This window comes from Alnus glutinosa, chromosome 13 (genome assembly GCF_958979055.1).
Source record: "Alnus glutinosa chromosome 13, dhAlnGlut1.1, whole genome shotgun sequence".
NCBI classification, from domain to species: domain Eukaryota; kingdom Viridiplantae; phylum Streptophyta; class Magnoliopsida; order Fagales; family Betulaceae; genus Alnus; species Alnus glutinosa.
Window position 1 is genome coordinate 5053388 of NC_084898.1, and position 21903 is coordinate 5075290.

A 21903-nucleotide genomic window follows, 5' to 3' on the forward strand; every position below is an offset into this window, starting at 1 on the left:
TTAGAATAGGATAAACATTGAGATAACAAACGAGCGGTTGGTAAAAATAACAAAGATTGATGTGACAATTTAAATTAATTAATTTGAAAACAATAATTGAAATTCAATGCATCCAAATGCAATTATCTATTTTAGTTTTTTTTTTTCGTTCTTAAAATTTTAATATATGATAAACATTAGAGTAGTAATTATTGTTCGGTTGATAAAAATAACAAATATTGACGTGGGACAATTTAAATCATTTCATTTAAAAATAATAGTTGAAATTCAATGCATTCAAATGCAAAAAAAAAATTTATATTTTGTTTTTGTAAAAATGAGTTTAGAAAGAGAATGAATTAAAGGCGGTGCCGTGCGACAAAAGGCTTATCGTGGCGGTCGGAAAAATGCCAGAGAAATGAGACAAGCCACTAAAAATTCAGTGAAGGGCCAACCCTTAACTGACAATCACGGTCAAAGAAATACTAGAGAACCGAAACTAGTTGCTAAAAATCTAATGAAGAGCCGATCCGTAATGTGCTTTAGTTTGGTGAGCTAGGCCATGGATCACAACATAATTGGGCCAAAACCATTGAATGAGCTAATAAGTTAAAATTCAATGCATCCAAACATATTTATTATCTAAGTCTTTCATTTTTGTTCTAAAAAACTGAAGAATTTGTGTTGAATTTCAACAATTATTTCCAATTAAATGGTTGATTTTTTTTCACATCAATATTTAGTATTTATGATATTTTAAAATGATTAACACTAATATGGAATAAATTTCAATAATCTAACTTCAAAATAGTGATTAATAAATGTTAAGGAATTGAATATACTAGAACATATATATATATATATAGAAGAACCATGAGTCCATGACACATCAACATTGAATAGAACTCCAAATCTCACTCATACGTTTCAGAGATCCAAGCAATCACATCCAAAAATCTCGCTCAGGATACCTTACCGGAAACAAAGAAATTCCACACGTATAAAAAGAAAGTGTGTTTCCCAGTGTCGTCTCCATTCGCTGGGAGACTCGGCAACCTGGCACCTCTGCATGCTTTCACCTTTACGGCTTTACCCCCCCCCCCCCCCCCCCTCTGCTTTTCGTCTTCTTCCTCACTCCCATTCCCATTTTGGCTTTCTGGGTCTTCCTGATTCTGGCCGTTTCAATGAGATCTGGGTCTTCCACACGCCGACATTGATTTTTGGGTTTGTGTTTCGAGTTGTGAAGCTCTGAGACTATGAAAGCGGGCCAGAAGGAGTTGGAGAAAGGGATTTGGGATCAGATGAGAAGCCCCTCTGTAGGGACGCCCAAGGCCGGGTCGGGTCAGCAGAGCCGCGCCTTGCCGAAGATCCTGGTCTGGCTCATCCTCTCCGTTTCGGTCACCTACATGGTCTACACACTCAAGCTCGTCTCAACCTCACGCGCCTGCGACGACGAGCCTTTTTCCAATCCCCGCCACCGGCTCTCTTCCTCTTCTTCGTCCTCGGAGCCGAACAACATCACCGAATCGTCGATTAAGGGGCACCGGAGAACGGAGCTCCGGAACGTGGTGTTCGGAATCGCGGCCTCGGCTAAGCTCTGGGAGAAGAGGAAGAACTATATCAAGCTCTGGTTCAAGCCCAAGGAAATGCGCGGGGTAGTGTGGCTGGACCGTTCGGTGAAGAGCTCCCGCGACGAGGGCCTACCGCCGGTGAGGATCTCCGGTAACACGTCTCGGTTTCCGTACACGAATCGGCAGGGGCACCGGTCCGCGATTCGGATCTCGCGGATCGTGTCCGAGACGCTGCGTCTCGGGCTCGAGGACGTCCACTGGTTCGTGATGGGCGACGACGATACCGTTTTCGTCACAGAGAACTTGGTCCGGATTCTCCGAAAGTACGACCACAACCAGTTCTACTATATCGGAAGCTTATCGGAGAGCCACTTGCAGAACATATACTTCTCGTACGGCATGGCCTACGGAGGTGGAGGCTTCGCTCTCAGCTACCCATTAGCGAAAGCGCTCGCCGGAATGCAGGACCGGTGCATACAGAGGTACCCGGGGCTGTATGGCTCCGATGATCGCATGCAGGCTTGCATGACCGAACTCGGTGTCCCGCTCACCAAAGAACTCGGCTTTCACCAGGTCCGTCTCTCTTTCATCAATTGTCGGTGCCATTTGTTTTTTAACTACCGTTGTTTTTACTTTTCTGGGCTTCGTTTCAGATCGTATCGCCGGTATTTCGGCCGATAGTAGATGAACTTCTTAGGAATTAGGATACTTTCCCGATATACCGGGTTTTCTAGACTATAAGATTGGTGTCGTGTATCGGAGCTTTGGGGGTCTGACATAGCTCCCTGTTGTCCATTGCTAGGCTAGTCGGTGACGCGTTGGGACCCACGTGTTAAAAGGCGTTGGGACCCATTTGTTCCCCTTTGAATCCAACGCGCATTTTGTTGTTCGTTGAGATAGGACTCTCCTTTTGTTGAACACTGTTCACAGAGTGAGACTTTCTGAGCATACACACACGAAGAAGAAGAAGAAGAAGAGTGAAAGGTCCAAGAGAGATCTCTATTTTGCTCTTAATTTGAATTCTTATAAACGAAAGACACGTTAGTGGCAAATGACCATTTGTTTGGAATCCTAGGCTGCCTGCATGAAATGAATATGTTTAGTTTGTTGGCAAGTACAAGGTTAAATACGCAAGGGAACTTAATAATGTGATTGAATGAGGAAGTTTTTGGCTTTGTAATTGAAAAAAATTAAATGGGTGCTCTCGTTTGTAATTATAGAGACACGGGTCGAATTCAGGCTCTCTGTCCTAGTAGACAACATTGGCTTTTAGGGGTAGCTTTCTGGCCTTGGAAGCAGTTGAGGATGTTGGTGCCCTAATTTCATTTCTGCAAAATATTTCTGATTTTATTGATTGATTGTGTCCTCCCAAAGCACTTTTGAGTGTATTGTTGTGAAAGATCAACAGCACTGGTTCTAACACTTTGGGTTTTTGGTCAATGACAACAGTATGATGTGTACGGGAACTTGTTTGGGCTTCTTGCGGCGCATCCGGTGACGCCCTTGGTGTCGTTGCATCACCTTGATGTGGTTGAGCCCATCTTCCCCAACGTGACTCGGGTTCAAGCCCTCCAGCGGCTTACCATACCTATGAAGTTGGACTCTGCAGGGCTCATGCAACAATCGATTTGCTACGACAAATCTAAGAGTTGGACTATTTCGGTTTCATGGGGCTTTGCTGTTCAAATATTTCGGGGAGTCTTTTCTCCCCGCGAGATAGAAATGCCTTCGAGGACATTCTTGAATTGGTACAGAAAGGCGGATTATACTGCATACGCATTCAACACCCGTCCGGTTAGCCGAAACCCCTGCCAAAAACCTTTTGTATTTTACTTGTCAACGGCAAGATTGGATTCTTCGATGAACCAGACAGTGAGCGAATATGTTCGGCATCGTGTCGCTCACCCCGTGTGCAAGTGGAAGATGAGTGATCCTGCCCGTGTCGACAGAGTGGAGGTCTATAAGAAACCTGACCCATATCTATGGGATAGAGTAAGTGTTTTCTTCGATTTCACTTAGTTTTCAACTTATTCATTGGAGTTCTGATTTTGCATGAAAATGTTTGATGTTTTGTTTCAATTTTACACCAATTTCTGAGGACTATCAGCTGAATTGGATCAACAAGTCCTTTTCACATAGGATGATCATGTTATTTCATAACTAAACAGACCCATGATGAGATTTCTACCTGACAAGAACATGATTAAGCTCCAATCCAATATGACAAACTGAAATAAGTGTGTTATTAACTTGAAAGCAAAGTGTTTAATGTTGTTTCTTTTGCTTTGTTTCTTGCAGTCTCCACGAAGAAACTGTTGCAGAGTCATGGAGTCGGAGAAGAAAGGCACCATGGTGATAGGTGTGGGTGTATGTAGGGAAGGTGAGATCAGTGAAGTATAGCCATAATTGTTGAAATCTTAGGCTGGGAGCTTCTTCTCATCTGGGTTTTCTTCTTCATCCTCTTCTCTAATTCATAGTCCATTTCTTTAATTGTTCTCCATGTTCCTCCCAAATTTTTATTGTACAAAAATTGTAGTTCATACATTTTGTAGATGGCTGAGCAATTGAGAATTTTGTACTTGTTCGTTTCTAAATGGGAATCTTTAGGTGAGTCTTATTATCAAACGATGTTGAGGATTTTATTTAATTCTTTTTTAGCAAATAACCTTCTTATCATAACATAATACAAGCAAGAAATAATGTTGGTAGAGAACATAATGCAACTGAAAATAGGCCAATGGTTTAGTCTTAATATAGAAGGATGGCGAGAGGATCGACGGGCGGAAAGGGGTAGCCAGACTATTAAACACCTATGTCTACCACCATGAATTGCTTCTAAGGTTACGTTGTACTCTCATTAACTTGATTAATGTCGTTCACAATTAAATAAAATAGTTAAAAAATTTGTGGGGCTCAAATTGAGGGAATTGAGGGAGAAGAGGGGTGGAGGGCGAAAAATCGAAAGAATGGCGATAGAATTTTCTCTCATAGGGAGTTATTATGTTGTTCACAATTAACTAAAATAGTTAAAAATTTTGTTTTTCTGTTTTGAAAATAAAAACATTAGCAAATAATTCAAACATAAAACTCTCGTGAAAATATAGAAACAGTTTTCACATTTATTTCACGTCAAAATATTTTTCAAACAAAATAAAAAATGAGAAATGTTAGAGCTCCTTCTAACGTCTTTTTGGTGTCCTTCTGGATGGTATGGATTTAATAAAAAAAAAAAAAAAAATTATCTCAAAAGGTGACCTTCAAAATATAATTTTTTAAACAAAAGAATTAAATCTACATCATTCAGAAGGATACCAAAAAGGCGCGAGAACGAGCTCTAACATTTCTCACTTATAAAAAAAAAAAAAAAAAAAAAAAAAAAAAAAAAAAAAAAAAAACATTAATAGGGAGTCATTGGGTAAGTAATTAGGCTTCTAAACTGTATGAACCAATCATTTTTTAAAGCAAAAAGTGGAAGTTGTCTTTCAATTGTTTTTTTCACCTTTTCTTTCTCAAGTTTGACCAAGTTAGCTGGCCGATTTTAACCCTGTTACTAATAGCAATTAGCAAAATCAAAATCATGCTACTTTTGGCAAAACTTTAAAGGTTCGTTTGGCAATACTTTTTTTGTTATTAAAAAATATAATTATTAACAAACAATTTAAAACACTCAAAAAAAAAAAAAAAAAAAAATTCCATCTAAAAAGATTAACAAAAAGAACCCTAATTTACTGAAATGGAATATATGAATTGAATAAGTTATAAGTGTGCCAAACGTGGGTCCAAACGCATCCCTAATTTCTTACTCCAAATAAAATAAATAAATAAAATGTCCTATAAATAAATACTCCTGCCTTGGCCTTTTGTTGATGAACTAGGTTTTCCCCAAAAGAAAACAACAGAAAAAAGCTTTAAATACTCGGATGAATTGACACCCTACCAATTATTAAATGATTAAATTAATTATTTTTTATCGGCTTAAACTTTTGGGGTTGTTAATGTAATTTAACATAGCATCAGAGCAAAAGATCTGAATTCGAACTTTGTCTCCGTCATTAATTTCTCATTTTAGTTGATAACTTATTAAGTATTGCAAAAGAAATGACCTGCTGATAGAGCTGGACGGGAATAGTATGCAACCGAACGGGATCATGGGCCAGAGCTCCATAAGGCAATTTTAACCATATTATAAATATTTTATGTGTTAAGCCTTACTTATTAAGAGGGGCGTTAGAATATTAATTAAATTAATATTTTTCTATAGCTTTGAAGACAATTTAGTGATGTAACATTATTTGTTTATTTCAAAAGATTGCCTTCTTCTTCTGGACAGGTGCATCAAGGGCTGTTGGATTGTGTTGGGATTATTTTAATTCAATTTGATACCCTGATTTATTACGTGTCATTTTATTTTATATATATATATATACACACTTCAGTATATGATATAATATAGATTACTTGTACGGTGTACGTGCAAGTAGAAACTATTTAACAATATGTTTTTTGAGAAACCCAAATACTATAATGTAATTAAAGACACTAAAATAAAATATGCAATGGCCAATGGTGGACCATTTTTTTTTCTCTAATTTATGGTAGACCCTTAATTAGTTCTAATTCTAAATTCATGTCAACTTCAATGTCAAGTGATGTCCTGTCTCCCTCTTTCAATTATTATTATTATTTTTTTTTTCTTTTGGGATTGTGTCATGATCTTAATGGGGTCAATTTAGGTATGGGCATTAGATTGGGTCTCGTTTATATGAGATAGGGTTTTTTTTTTTTAATTATTATTATTTAGTGGTAATCTCAATTCTTATAAATTAGTGAAAACAATCTCTTATTCTGCAATTACAACTGTTGCAATACAGCTTGGATATAACTCAATCCAGACTTGATCCATGCGTTGTGAAACAGCCATTCTCGCAAGCTTATACACGACACTATTCCCATCCCTCCTTACAAAATTGATTGCCCAAGATTGAAAAGTTGTTAGGAGCTGTCGGGCGTTGCAACTATGTTTCCAATATATGATAGGTTTAAGAAGCATAATTGTCTAAGTTTTATCAGTTTTAAAGCTTTAGACGTATCGGTTAAATACTTAATATTAGTATCAGAACAGATACAACGTCACGTGTTCGAATCTCGAATGAGACAACTTATAAAAAAAAAAAGGGTTACTAAATTCCGAGTGAAATCTCTGCTATAAAATGGACCGCCGTAAATGTTGGCGCTTGAGTGAAAGTCACCATAACAAAAGTAAAAAAGGATTATTAGATCTCGAGTAATAGTCTCGTTATAAAGTATTTAGATATTCTCCCGTTCATATGAAAAGACAATTTTATCCTTATTCTTTTATTAAAGATCATTGTCCTCCTATATAATGGACCGTCATAAATATCAATCAAAGAGCGTGGTAGACGGTTACGATCGAATTTGGAGAATGGGTACCAAAGTGGGTGTGAAATAATCCGACCAAGGTCACATCTGTCACTCTGGCACATAAAGTAGAGGCCCGGATTCCATTCGTTGATATGGTAAACGTCAATTCAATTCAACGGTCATAAATTTTATATTATTTATTTATTTATTTAAGGGTTAAGGCAATGGAAATTCAATTTTGTCTTGTATCATAAATTTCTGCAGGATCTGCCTGAAGCAAATTCATGGATATAAATCCCATGCCCCCAAAGGAGTGACCATCTGAGCCCACAATAACTCGATCGGACCAAAAAACAGTAAATGACAATAAAAAAGGTCACTTCATATAAAAAAAAAAAAAAAAAGACAATAAAAAAGGTTACGAAAAGTGTCGGTGCTATAGACAATGTGGCATCTGACAGGACATGCATAACAGTGACATGGACTCCATTTACTATTTATAAATACGGCCGACACTTTTTTATACAATTTATAAATTTGATTTGAATTTAAAAATTATGATCGAAGAGTCCGATTTATTTTATTTAATGAGTCAGGTTAAGTTATAACACGACTTAAATTCGACACGTGACATATATTTAGGATTGGTAATTTTTTATACGACCAGTAAATTTAACTCAAAATTAAATAATCTGATCGATTTAATTAAAATGAATCGAGTTAAGATTAATTTATATAATCTTATATTCATACTTTTAACGGGACACGGGTAAAGACAGTAGAAGCCCAGCTCATAAAGCAAGCTGACCAAAGAAATGTACTGGTCCAATAATTTTGGGACACGATAACAGTCTTTAACCCTTACCCTACAAAAACTCAACTCTCCCCCATTGGTTTTTTGAATGGAGGGCGACATTTTCTTCAAGGTGGGTGAGACTAGTGGGCTCCATTTACCTGCAGGCTGCAGCTTGTCTCAATCAGGAGATTCAGGACCCGGAAACGAAGGTCTTCATTCAAATATGGTCCTACTTCCTATATGGTTCATATAGCTTCACCAGACAGACAACCACTACTGGTTAATTATTACACCCAATACTGCTCTCTAAATAGTGGTACAAATAATTATAAGGAACAAGGCCATAAATAAGATTTTTTTTATCAAATAATAATTTTAAAAGTCAAATAATTTTTTAAAAAATAAAAAAAATATAGCATTACTCGAGTGATTCCAATCCACGTAAACGAATTTAGATTCTAACAAACCATCAGTGATCATTGGTTGTGATTTGACCACCTCTAAACGGACCGCTAAGATTGTTCAACCATTCACATGCATGCAATGCAAACTAACTATCCATTTCCTCTCTCCATCATGTTGCATTCTGACGTTTTCATTTAAAGTGAATGACTTCATTTAGAGTTATTGTACCACCCAATAGAGTACAATTGTGTTTTCACTTTTCAGCACTGAAATGTGAGCCTCATTCAAATTTTTGTACACCATTGTGCATAGAAAAATGTGTAGTTTCTTTCTCTTTTACATCTCTTGTTCGTCTCCGTATAAGAGATGGACAAATTCACCATTGAATCAACTCTTCACATTCATTTATCACACATATTCCATATCATCTGATGTAGTATGTTTTAAGTTAACTTCTCGTGTCAATTACTTAAAACACACTACATCTGCAGGTGTGAATCATCATAAATGGGTGTAATGTACATTGCTCTTATATTATAATAGCTTTTTATGCTTCAAGCTATTATCAAATATATCATTTTGCACGGATTTCAACTATTTTTCTAACAGGATCCTTGTAAAATTTGAATTATGCCTCAAGAAAAAAAATAATCAAGAACCACCAAAAAAGGGGGAGAGAAAGGGCATGTTAAACTATTCTGTTCCTCAGTTTTGTATGGATTAACCCTCTATTCATCAATTACAGATTAAGAATTTCTGAGATTGACAAACAAATCAGACTCAGATGAATGAATAATATGCATTGTACCTCTTTTCTTTATTCAGTCAAAAATAAATAAGAAATACCTACTAACAAGTTTCCCTGGCATGAAACAAAACCCAGGGCAATTTATACCCCCAAAAAAGAAGAGATTAGTAAAACATTCATCAACAAAATGGGAGTACCAAGAAACTAGATGAGGGCTTGGACTCCAAATTGTTGCATTTCTCTTAGCCTCCATATTGGGTAGAGAGCACCATCTCCCAGTTCTTCTGCATCTACTAGTTGCATTGCCCAAGCATAGTAAACAGTGTGGATTGTATCCTAGAAATATCACAGAATATGACAGGATGTTTAGTATCATTGAAATTTCTTAGAAGCATGGCCATGGCGGTATAATAATAAAATGTTATATTTCCTTGAATGCAATGGTTAGAGATAGCATCTATATGATCATATAAAAGCACAGCTAAAGCTAAATTCTACACAATAACATGGTACAAATGTTGCGCGATGGGACTAGTGTTGCTTTGTATTAGGTTTCACACTATCAGTCTCATGTTCTACATGAATTACATACCAAGTAACTTGCACTCCTCAATTCACCCGGACATGCTTAAAGCTGGTCATTTTTGACATAACCCGCGAACCTAACATGAAATTAACAAGTTTGGGTTGAGGAATCTGATTTGTTTAATTAAATTGGTCGGTTAGGATTAACCTATATAGTCTTGCCGCCCCATGCTCATGTTGACACAAGAAGAGATGGGTTGCTAGGCGTTTCTAGCCCTAGTTTTGGATCAGCTTCTCCCAATTATGTCTGGTTTCGACACTCCAGATGGTGCAAATCCATGGAAAACATATGAATGAGGTTCTAAGACATGTAATACAACTCAAAAGGCATACCCAAGCCATGGAAATTGACCGGAACTCGATAGACATACCCGAAACCATGATTTCTTAAAATGAGATCCACTTCTTTTATATATATATATATAAGTAATCGAAATATCATTAAAAACGCAAAGCGCAACCCAGTACATATGAAGTATACAAGAGAAATGCCTATCTAGAAGGAGGGAAAAAAAGGAGATCCACTTTATTCATGTTAATGCCTATCTATCAGTTTGTCTGTCACTTTTCCAGCTTGCAAAATAATCTCATAGAACCATTCAATATGTTATTTATCAAAAATGAACAAAAAGGTTCAAAGTTTTAATCTAGATAAATAATAATAATAATAATAATAATAATCAGCAAAGATACAAGAAACACACAAGTAAAACTTCAAAAATGCTTTCAAATCGAAGACTGATGTCAACCATTTTTCAAAACAAATTTTAAGAGTAAAATTTTAGACTTACATCATAAGATTAAAATTTGAAGGTAGCAAAATCTAAACAAAACAACCATTTTTCAAAAGAAATCCAAGCTGAAGAATCAACATAAGCTACTTACAAGAGACCTAAGGTTCAAGTTGTTCTGGTCATGGTTAGACATAAATTTTACACCTATATAATGGTAGATAATAATACCAATGCTAAGGGAACCATGGATACCACTTTTAAGTTTGAAGATGCTCTTGTGGCCAACATAATGCTTGAAAAAAAGAAATTATCTTTTACCTGGCCCCCTTCTGTTATTGAACCATTTCTGTCACGTACACAATAGACCTGCTGTGTTTGGAACTGTGACAATTCCACATAAGAGGGTCATCAATGTCAGCCATTGTTTGCACAAGAGAAGTGTTAAAGATGCTTGCTATCAAGTTCAAAGATAAAATAAATGCATATACCATAAAGATTATAATGGGAGAAGTTCCCATCATTTTGGTCTCTCTAACTTCAACATCTGATATATGTAGAATCTGCATTAAGAAAAGCCACAAATTAGTAACATCACTGCTACATATCCTGACTACTGTCCACTGTGTACCTTAAAACCATTATCTAATCACACTTCAATTAGCATTTTAATTTCTAACAAGGTCTGTTTACTAATAAAATAAGGCTTTTTAAAAAAAAACTTTAATTAACTCGAAACTCACAGAAAAAGAAGTGTTGGAAACCATTATAACAACTTTTATGAAGAATATTTTATTCATGTGCAGAATAGGTTATCTGATTGACACACTTGTACATTTCACCGGATTAAAATGTATTGGAGAACATGTGACTAGTAAGCTAGTTTTTGAGTCCATATCGTAATAATCTAAAACATAAAAGAAACAAACACCAACTCAATGGCTAGGATTGACGTAACCAGCCAATTTCTAGAAAAGGACAAGTCAACCAGAAAGGGGAAGCAAAGAAGACTAGAAAAGTCAAAATTTATAAGGGCTTAACGTTAAGTTTCCATTCAAACTGAACAATGAACACATATTATTGACATGGATCTGCATCTAGTAAAAGATTCAAATGCATAAATGTTTTGAGGTTACTATCAAAAAAAGTAGGGAAAGCTTAATTTTTTTTTTTTTTTTTTTATAAGTAATAAACTGTTCTTATTAAAAGCAGAAGGCGCCCATAAATAAACCGGAAAGATACAAGAGAATGCACCTAACTAGAAAGCGAAAAACGAACAAGAAAATTGCCAAAACTAAGCGACAAAGGAGACACAAAAGACACCGTCCAAATATACAAAGTATGAAAAAACGAAGCTAAACTATCCTCCAAGGACCTTTCCAAATCCTTAAAACACCTATTATTTCTTTAATTCCAAACACACCAAAGAATGCATGTCAGAACCATCTTCCAAATCGCAGCACTCATCGGCCTTCCAGACGTCCACCAACAAGCGAACAAGTCAGAGACTCTCCTAGGCATAACTCAAGACAAACCAAAACGAGTAAAGAGAGCACTCCACAAAACATAAGCCACGTCACAGTGAAGAAGAAGGTGATCCACACATTCCCCATTTCCCTTGCACATGCAACATCTATCCACTAAAATAACATGTCTCTTCCTGAGGTTATCCAATGCAAGGATCTTACCTAGAGCTGCCAACCACGCAAAATATGCCACCCTTGTAGGAGCCTGAGTCTACCACACTTTCTTCCAAGGAAAGTGACTTCCCACAAAGCAAGCTAAAGAGCTAAAGAAAGACCCAACCTTGAATAAGCCTTTAATGGAGGAGACCCACCACAACCTATCTTCACTACCTCTTCTTACACTGACCGAGTGCAACACCTGAAAAAAAGAAGTAAAGACATCCACTTCCCAATCATCCGCTTCTCTAGAATAGCTCACACTCCATTGATTAGAACCACCCAAGAGCTCCAAATTATCCGCAACAAAAGCATCCTTTGCACGAGCAATACCAAATAAAACAGGAAAAGCTTCCTTAAGAACTGTATCCCCACACCACAAATCATGCCAAAATTTGGTCCTACCCCCATCCCACACCTCAAATCTAGAAAAGCCTAAGAATGTCTCCCCTAATCTTTCATTACTTTTGCAATTAAGTACTCAAACTTTTATTTTTTTAAAAAAAATGTGTCAATTTAGGGTATCCATCTTTTAATTTTATCCAATTTCAACTTCAACCTTCCGTTAAAATTTTCTGTTAAATCCTGTCAAAATTCTCAAAATACCCAGTTTTTTTTTTTAAAAAAAAAAAAAATTATAAAAATTTTCAAAGATTCAGGCATGGGTAATTTTGCAAATTCCATTAAATTCTAACCAACACCTAAATCCTTGCAATTTTTTTTTCTTTTTTTTCCCCAAAAAACATTAAGTGTATTTTGGAAATTTTGACATGATTTAGCGGAAATTCTAACGGATGGTTAAATTGAAAAAAAATTGACAGATAGCTACCTTAAATTGACACTTTTTAAAGTTTAAGTTCTTAATTGCAAAAGTAATATGACGTCTCAAAGTTCAAATACATTTCATATCTCATTACTTCCGACATTTCTCACATCTCAATTTTGAAACATATTCTAGACGCCCATCATATCCTTAAATACACTCTTGCAAATGAAAGAGGAAGAATTGAGAATGTGCTAAAAGATTAACATTACGTTGTACATTGTGTTAGAATTATTAGAGTTTCTATAACTTGTAGCCCTTGGTGAGGTGTCCCCACTAGCTCTCAATTCATTCAATTCATGAGTTGTATTGTCTAATTACATTTCCTATATATTTGGAAGAATGGAATGAATGCAAAGAAGATTCACCCCTATTTCTCTTATATTTTGCATATTCACATCATAGTTATCATGGTTTCAGAGCCAGGTACTAAGGTTTTGGATTTATGTTTAGTCCCCTTTGTTTATATATAGTCTTTGTTCTTCTTCCCCTTTTTGGTTGAACTTTCAGCTCTCCCTCATGGCAGCACCACCCATGTGGGCTTTATCCCACATGGACAGCGCCTTGAAGAAGCTCTAAAGGAGCTATTATTGGTGACTGGAAAAAGTCTTCAGTATGAAAATAAAATAAAAAGTTCCTTGTGGGTTTTCTTGGGTTTCTATGTGGGTTAGCTGAGTTGCTCCTGTGTATACTTCCTGTATGCTTGGGGCGCCTTACCTTTTTTTAATGAAATTTTCTTACTTATCAAAAAAAAAAAAAAAAAAAAAAAAAAAATCATTATTTAATTAAGTATTTAATTGACAGTTCATTTGGCAAAAACTTTTTAGAGGGTGTTTTTTGCTTTTTGGTTGAAAAAAATGTTATGATGTGACATAAGGTGAAGGTAGTTTTGAGTGTTTTATATTTAGAGTTGTTTGTTAATGCTTTTGCTTTTTTAGCAAAACAGCAAAAAACTTGGACAGAAAGTGTTGCCAAACGAACCCCGAGTTTGTTTGTTTCAGCGGTGTCAATGGTCACCTACCAATTTTGGTGACATAGTTTGGTGTCCTGTGGTGTTCTTAGTGGTTTCCATGGTTGGAGGCATTCTTTGTGGTGCTCACTGGCTGTTTCACCAACGTCTGTGGCATTTTTCTTTTTTGATATGTAATAAACTCGTTTTATTAAAAGCATAAGACGCCCCTAAGTACGTCGGAAGTATACAAGAGAAAGCACCTAACTAGAAACCGAAAAACGAACAAGAAAATTGCCAAAACTAAGCGACAAAGGGGACACAAAAGCCACCGTCCAAAGACACAAAGTATGGAAAAAAGACAACTCGTGTTTGGTTGCGGGTGTATCTTATCACTATATAGGATAAGGATAATCTCAGTTAATTCCTTATCTAGAATAAGCTAACTCCAATTTTGTTCTTAGGCTGAGTCCAGCCTAATCCACTTCCATTAAATCAAAAAAAGCCCAATCCATGCCTTATTTATTTATTTTTTTATAAGCAAACAAAGTATCATTAAAGGCATGAGACGCCCTCAGGTACACAGGAAGTATACATTAGAAAACACTTAACAAGAAAAGAGAAGGAAATCATGACAACCAATCACCATAGGAGAAACAAAAGTTGAGGTCCAAAGATACACAACATAGAAAAATAACGATTTAATCTCTTCCAAAGTCCTCTCACAGTCCTCAAAACTTCTTTCATTCTTTTCCTTCCGTAAACACTACAAAAGGCGCGAAACCACTATCTTTCAAACTGCAACACCGAGTGCTACTGGCTGTCCACCAACACGCATATAAAAGTCACCTACTTGTCTAAGCATAACCCAAGCCCAGTCCACTCCTTATAACGCAGCCCAAGTATCGTTGAGCCCATATCAAGCCTAAATCTTCTTCACCCGACTTAAGACCAGCCCCACTCAGCAAAAAATAAGAAGATATGTCCGGACCAGATTTGAGTCGACCCGGTCCAATTCACAACCTGGCCCAGTCCATCCCAAGTTAAAAAAAAAAAAAAAAAAGTTCAAATCTAGTTATCTTGGACCTATTCCGATTCATTTAAAAAGTTGGGTCAGACCAGTTTATAACCCGGTCGACTCATATCCGGTTGACTCGGTGGTTTTTAGCATTGATCTGGAGGTCACCGGTGCCGATGTGTCATTTCCAACGCTAGTGAAGTTATTTCCGTCACCGACAAGGTTTCCAATGACTTTTATGGTGTTTGTGGGTTGCTTTCCAGTGCTGTTTCGCCGGAAAAAGTGTTGGCTGGCGAGCACTTCGTTGTTTTCCAACATAGTTTTGCCGGATCTTGTGCTTGTGGGTTGTTTCCCAACGAGATCTGGCCGGCCTTGGTGTTTTGTGGCAAGATTTGACTGCCCATTGATGATTCTGACAAGGTTTTGACCGGCATTGATGTTTCTAGCAAGGTCTCGATCAGCAATGGGTGTTTTCTGGTGAGGATTCAACGGGCATTGAATTTTTTGGCCAATTTTCAATTGGTGTTGACGTTTTAGTGGACTTTCAACTTTCATGTTCAGTGTAGCGTATTGTCTAGTTAATGTTATTTTAAAAAGTTTGTCTTTGTGTTTGTGTGTTCCAAGTTGTTCCAGCTTGAGGGAGAGTATCATAGTTTGTTTTGTTTGTTCCAAGTTGAGCATAATACACACACACGCTACAGCTTGAGGAGTGTTAGAATAATAGGAGCTTTTACAACTTGTAGATGAGGCACCAACTGTTTCTGGTGAGGTGTCCCCACTAGCTGTCAATTCATGAATTGTATTGTGCAACCACTCTTTTTTTACAAGTAATTGAAATATCATTAAAAGCGTAAGACGCCTTCAAGCACATAGAGAGTATACAATAGAAACTAACTAACTAGTAGGAGCAAAAAGAACAAGGAAATCATGATAACTAACCACCAAAGAAAAAACAAAAACAACTGTCCAAAGATACAGGGTATTGAAAAATAAAGATAATCTACTCCAAAGTCCTCTCACGGTCCTCAAAACTTCTATCATTTCTTTCCCTCAATAGACACCACAAAAGGTATAAAAGCACAATCTTCCACAGTAATATATATGGAAGAATGGAATGAAAGCAGAGAAGATTCATCCCCATTTTTATCTTATATTTTTTGCATATTATCACCATAGTTAACACAATGCAACCCAATTTGGACAGAAACAGTCACATACTTTTGTTTCATGCATAAAACTAGAACTAAAGCTAAGAAACAGTGCGATAGACTTGGGGAAAGTGAAATTTATTACCTTGTTATCAAAAAAGATGCCATTGCTTTGATAAGCTTTATGCTCCGCTTTACACCGCTCTATCACTTCAGGGCCACAATACTTCTTAAGAGTTTCAACATCTGCCTGTAAACATAAACCATCTATAATTTGATACAGATGAGAAACTCCAATGGCACTCATATGAGCCACATTCATTTTCATATCTTGGAAAAAAAAATGGATAGAAAATGGCAGAATAAAAGGGCAACACCATTCCAAAATTCCTAAAGAAGCTCAGTGCCTCACCTTCATGTAAGCATGGAGGACTGGCCTGATTGCTTCCTGAACTTCTGCCACAAACTCTGGTAAAGAGAAAGATCTAATCCACACAAAAATTGTAGAAAGTGAAAAAAGTTAGAAGTTTTTAAAATATGGAATGTAAATTCTGAGACAAACACTAGCAGAAACATGAACATACGGATCTCGTTGCCGTATTTCCTTGACTGATATTGCAGCATCTGTTTCTTGAAAGATACTTTCATTGAGACTGTCAAACAGAAGACGGTCAGATTAGCACTCAGAATATAACATGAAAAAATATTAAGGCAGAAAAGCATACTCCTGAATTTTGTGAACAATGGGGTTATCACTTGTCTCCCATCTTTCCCGCACATCTTCTGCAATCTGCCAATTCCAACCCAAACAAAATTTACAACACACATTGCAAGAGGATGAGTATTAAGAAAATTAACATCAATTATAAGGAAAATTAAAACTGAATAACATGTCATTGTCAACGATCAAATTCTTACATGTCAATTAGAATTTGCAATGCATAACATTACAAGTTCAAGAAGGATATAATACTTCAACCCTTCCCTTCTGGTTAGACCAATTTGAATAAATTTAAATACCAAGAAAAAAAAAATGGAATAGAAGCTAAGCAATCATTTTCAGTTACAGTTGACACCAATCAACAAAAAGCAATAAACAAGAAAACAGGCTAAGTATATGGCATTGGCACTGAGAAAACCATAATTCAAGGCTGCATTTTATAGATTAAATTTTCCATCTTTGTAAGGTTTCTAAAAATTCAAATACTAGCTTTAAAACATAACCAGGTACACGTTTACTTCTGTACAAGATGTCCATAAATTGTACTTAGGCATTCAGCTTCTACTTTTTGCATCTCAAGCCCAACTACAAGAAAAACCTCATTATTGGAGGGAGAGAGAGAGAGAGAGAGAGAGAGAGAGAGAGAGATTTCAACCCCATTCTTATTTAAACACATCTGACTTGTCGTGCCAATAAGTGGCATCTAATTTTTGTTCAAACCTTAAGCATGGCCATACAACACAAGGAATTTAATGCCAAGAGTCATTTCAAGAAAAAAAGTCGCAGCAGAAACAAGAAAACCAAGCAGAACGGGTTAGCATTTCAACTAGACAAACTTATAAATGAAAAGAAACAATATTAGATTGAAAAATACCTCCTGACTCTTTGTGACAACAGGTTCACTAAACCCGCTGATACGCTTGAATGTAGGATGACCTTGAAGCTTGGGGGGAAAAAAGAAAAGAAAAAAAAAAACTATTTCAGATGAGAGACAAGAAATTATATATAAAATAGATAGACTTCTATGATTTTAGAAGTAGAATTGGCGACAAGGGTAAATATACCTTCTTTTTGAATGCCTCCCACTTTTTACTCCATGGGGACTGCTTTAAGGGTACAATGACGATATCAGTTTTTGTACTTCTTTCACCTGTTGATGTGGAAGGATTATGTTGCAGGTGCTTTTTCTTACTTGTTGTGCCACTTAATTCATCTTTTACAATATCATATCCCTTCTTTGCTAAGTCAGTGAGTTTTGCTTCCTTGAATTTCTGGAATGCCAAAGAAACCTTCTGGGAAGGAAGACTGGACTTAAATTTGCTAAACAAAGTTTCTGCAGTTTCACCAGATGCAGACTGCTGGTAATTCTCTTCTCCAGATGAGGCCTTGCTTCCATCTTTCATATCGGTGCCATGATTAGCTGAAGTACCACTAAATTCGGAAGACTCTTGCTTCCCAACCCCCAAAGTTTCTTTGACCTGATCACATAAGACAGTAAGTAACTAGTATATTATCATTATCATCATTCAAAAAAATAAAAAAACTAGTATATTATCATCACTCATCAATGCAAAATATGTAGAGCAGTACATCACTGATGAGCTGAAATTATAAACAGAAAGCAGACCTCCTCAGTTGCAGCTGAAATCTTCTCTTTCATGTTGGCAGAAACCTAAAAACAACAACAATATCATGAATAGTACTTCACTAATATAGATCTTAGTCCTATTTTTTTTTTTTTTTTAATTTCCTCCCCCCCCCCCCCCCCCCAAACAAAAAAAAAATCTTCAATTTTGCCCACAAGCCCCAAGGCTTTCCCAAAAAAAAAAAAAAAAAAAAAATTACCCCCAATTTTTTTTTCCCAATTTGGCCCTCCCAAGTTGGGGATGCTGGCTCCGCCCCTGCCCTTGGCAAGGTATTAGCAGCAACAAGTGCTGCAGATCTTGGAAGATGAGTGCCAAAGATACACCTCTAATTTTACAGGCCCTAAGACCCACCCTACAAGCTAAACACAACCTCTAAACATATTTGAAGACACTGCTGATGATGAAATTACAAATGCATGCAAAAGCACACAAAGAAATTCACTAGAGACCAGAACTATGTGTTGCAGAACATCAGAAGGAAGCATCAGGAAAATTTATAAGATGCGACTAATAGAATCTATTCAAAAGTATGAGCTGTTATTTTTAACTTCTTTCAGCACTGCAATATATATTTAAATCAAACCTTTTTAGCCGTGGCTTCAGCCTCCGTCCACACACCATCCACATGCTTGTACAGTTGCTCAGTTGTCTGCTTTGTTCTGCATTCGCCATTTCACCATCTCAATCCCTCCATTGAAGTGTTCACTAAGCCTTGACATACAACAGTATGTCTCAGCCTAATAATTAATAATGGTAAAATTACACAAGTCATTAGGTAATTACAATATTACCTATTTTTCAGATCTTCTTTCACCCCTTTCAGCTCTTCTGCTTTCTCTTTCAGCTCCTTGAGTGACTGTTGGAATTCTGGATTTCTGCATCCAACAGAGTGACAAGTATAAAGTCCCGCACTCAAGATAAAAAATGGAGTTTAAAGAAGACATGAAAGATAAAGTGTTGATATAAGCAAAAACTTGTTTGATTCGGCTTCAAAATCGGAATGGGGACTTGAGCCACTGTCATCCAGAAACTCAACAAATACAGATACTTATCCAAATCCTATATTTCATCTTAACTGCAAAAGAAGTAACACTCTTAAGGATATAACACAATTACCTAACCAAAGACATCTCTCTGCCTACTCCAACAATAAAACCCCTTGTTGATCATGACTCAATCAAAGCAAAAGAAAAGATTTTATGTTCAGATGAAATAAACAAAAAAGTCATACCGGGCTCAGTGAGACTTCATTGTTTAGCCATTCCTAAACAACTAAAAATCTAGACACGAAAGTTATAATTTATTTTCTGTTTCCAATATCATTGTTCATGCAGCGAAATAAAGCAAACATACATACCAAAAATAAATTCAGGGGCAAGAATAAATGTTGAACAAGAAGAAGCAACCAAATAGAGACCCGGTTAAAAAGTCCCTCATCTACTTTCTATCACATACATATTACCCCCTTAAAACAATGATCAGCGACCAAACAAAGCATACATCATTGGTTATCCATAACTGTACAGGGAGCAAGCTTAAAAGGAACTGAACAGAACATTAAAAAAAAAAAAAAAAAAAAAAGGAACTGAACAAACAATACAAAAAACACCTGTTAGCTTCACCCTTCATTTTTTCTGAAAACTCATTGAAGACACTGAAACGACGATTCCCGGAACACCCATTAGCCGAAAGTAATCGTAAACTCGAACTTGAAGCCTGCCACAGCATTAAAATAAAAAATAAAAAAAATCCTTAATACAAAACCCCCAGTTCTCCAAGTTCGGAACAAAAGCAAAGAAATACAAATTCATTTACTTCAAAAAAGTTAAAACAAAAAGAAAAATCAAAACGCAAAGAACCTGAGCTGGAGCACCAAAAAACCTCATGTTATTGCAAAAATCGGAGGGTCTGTTACTGTTTTGTATAACCAAGCTGGGATTTTGTAAAAGACATGGTTTTGCATATGAAGCAGTGGAAGTGATCGAAGACGCGTGATGGTTTTGAAAATAGTATCTCTTCCATTGATACGACAAGTTCTTGAGCTTCGATTGCTGAATTCGTCCCCAATATGTCATTTTCTCTACTTGGAGATTTCGGATTGTCGCATTATCCACGTAATGGCACCTCGCAATTCAAAAGTCCCTCTACGGCTGAAGAAGGATCGTGTTCTTGGGCTGTGAAATTTGTTCAGAGAGGGAGAGAGAGAGAGAGAGAGAGAGAGAGATTTGGGTCTGAAAAACCCTAATAGACCGGGAAGAGATTGGTGAGCAAGAAATCCTACGGGAACTGGGCCGGGCCCCGACCGCAAAAAGGACAAATGGGCCGATTTCTGGCCCATGCTTTGTTTTGAAGATCTAGTCTCATTGGGTACATACCGGGCCTAGCCCATATCTTAAGAATAAAAACTTCACGTAACTCTAGCTACTCTAATTAAAAATGTTTCTATGACAAAAAGAAAAATAAAAAATAAAAAATCATGAAAAATATATCGTAGTGTCGGTATCTGTGCACACAATCTCGTAAGATCCGCCTCCGTCGATCTCAAGATGAGTGCAGTTAGAAATACTACAATTTTTATTAGCTAGTCCACGTAATATTTACCACATCAGCAACTAAACAATAAACTTATTAATCAAATTTTGTTAATTAATTTTTTCACTTATGTTGTACCACATGACATACATATGGACTGCCACATGAATTTATAAAAGAATTATAGAAAAAGTTGTAGTGCCAAACATTTTTTGATCAGGATTAGTGGCATTAATTATCATTACCTTAATTCATTGGTGTTATGAATCCCCCTAGTGACCAAAGACCCCCTCTTGCTCTACCCCATTTATTTATTAAAATAATAATAATAAAAATTCATGGGTTTCAATTAGCTGATTAATTGATAAAAAATTGCATCGACATACATCTAAGAAAGCATTTAAATGAAAGGAGAGGATTACCTCCTAGCCTGGTTTGTAATCTAAAGGCCTAAAATGAATGAATATTCAATGAACCAAAAAGAAAAAAGAAAACAAAAATACTTTTTTTCTTTTTTCTTTTGCAAATTCATATATGGAAATACAAATTAACTATGTTTGTGTAGTGCTGTGAGTAATATAAATCATTTCTTTGATGGGTAGCCCTTAGACGTGGATTTAACAATATATATCACATCAACGTACTACTTATGTAGGCATGGATAATATGCTTTTCAAATTCGATGGTGGCTAGATAATGACATTGATTTCTTCCTATTTAATAATAAATTAAACATATTACAATTGAGTGCTTTAATATCACTTTCCCTAAACTTATCCTCTATTTGTTTGTGCGTAAAATATTTTTTGTACTTTTCGGTGTTTAATTAGTGTAATCGAAAATGATGATCAACAGAAATCATTTTTAGTTTGACCGTAAAACGATTTTTTAATTTTTAGAAAATGATTTACTGTTTTTAACTGTAAATCGTTTTCTGGCTTTATGGGGTCATACACGTGGCTAACTATTAGCCACGTGGGTTACGCGTAGTGAATCCGGCTGTTGCTAAATGTACATTTAGCAACGTGTAATTTTATATGTAGCTATTTAACCACTTGACTTTTAGCAACGTGTCATCCTCAAGTGGCTAAATGTATTTCTTTTTTTAAAAAAAAAAAAATAAATAAAATAGAAAATTACATTTTTTTTAGCCACCTATTCCTTACTCATGTCGCCAAAATCAGGAA

At 36.2% G+C, this 21903-nt stretch overlaps 2 protein-coding genes across 2 annotated transcripts; one reads left to right on the top strand and one right to left on the bottom strand.

The window, feature by feature from the left end:
• The first annotated feature begins 895 nt into the window (after positions 1–895).
• Positions 896–4175, top strand: LOC133854839 (uncharacterized). Its single transcript, XM_062291108.1, has 3 exons — positions 896–2123; positions 3000–3542; positions 3849–4175. Exons 1-3 carry the CDS (start codon positions 1236–1238, stop codon positions 3948–3950), a joined length of 1533 nt encoding a protein of 510 aa, XP_062147092.1. The 5' UTR covers positions 896–1235; the 3' UTR covers positions 3951–4175.
• A 4644-nt stretch (positions 4176–8819) lies between these two features.
• LOC133854714 (mitochondrial import inner membrane translocase subunit TIM44-2-like) lies at positions 8820–20428 on the bottom strand. The gene is made up of 14 exons (XM_062290969.1): positions 20044–20428; positions 19794–19900; positions 18976–19059; positions 18768–18843; positions 18166–18210; positions 17603–18016; positions 17413–17481; positions 16543–16607; positions 16402–16470; positions 16230–16302; positions 15963–16067; positions 10689–10760; positions 10519–10581; positions 8820–9217 (listed from the first exon to the last, which is right to left on the bottom strand). Exons 1-14 carry the CDS (start codon positions 20257–20259, stop codon positions 9086–9088), a joined length of 1590 nt encoding a protein of 529 aa, XP_062146953.1. The 5' UTR covers positions 20260–20428; the 3' UTR covers positions 8820–9085.
• Positions 20429–21903: the final 1475 nt, after the last annotated feature.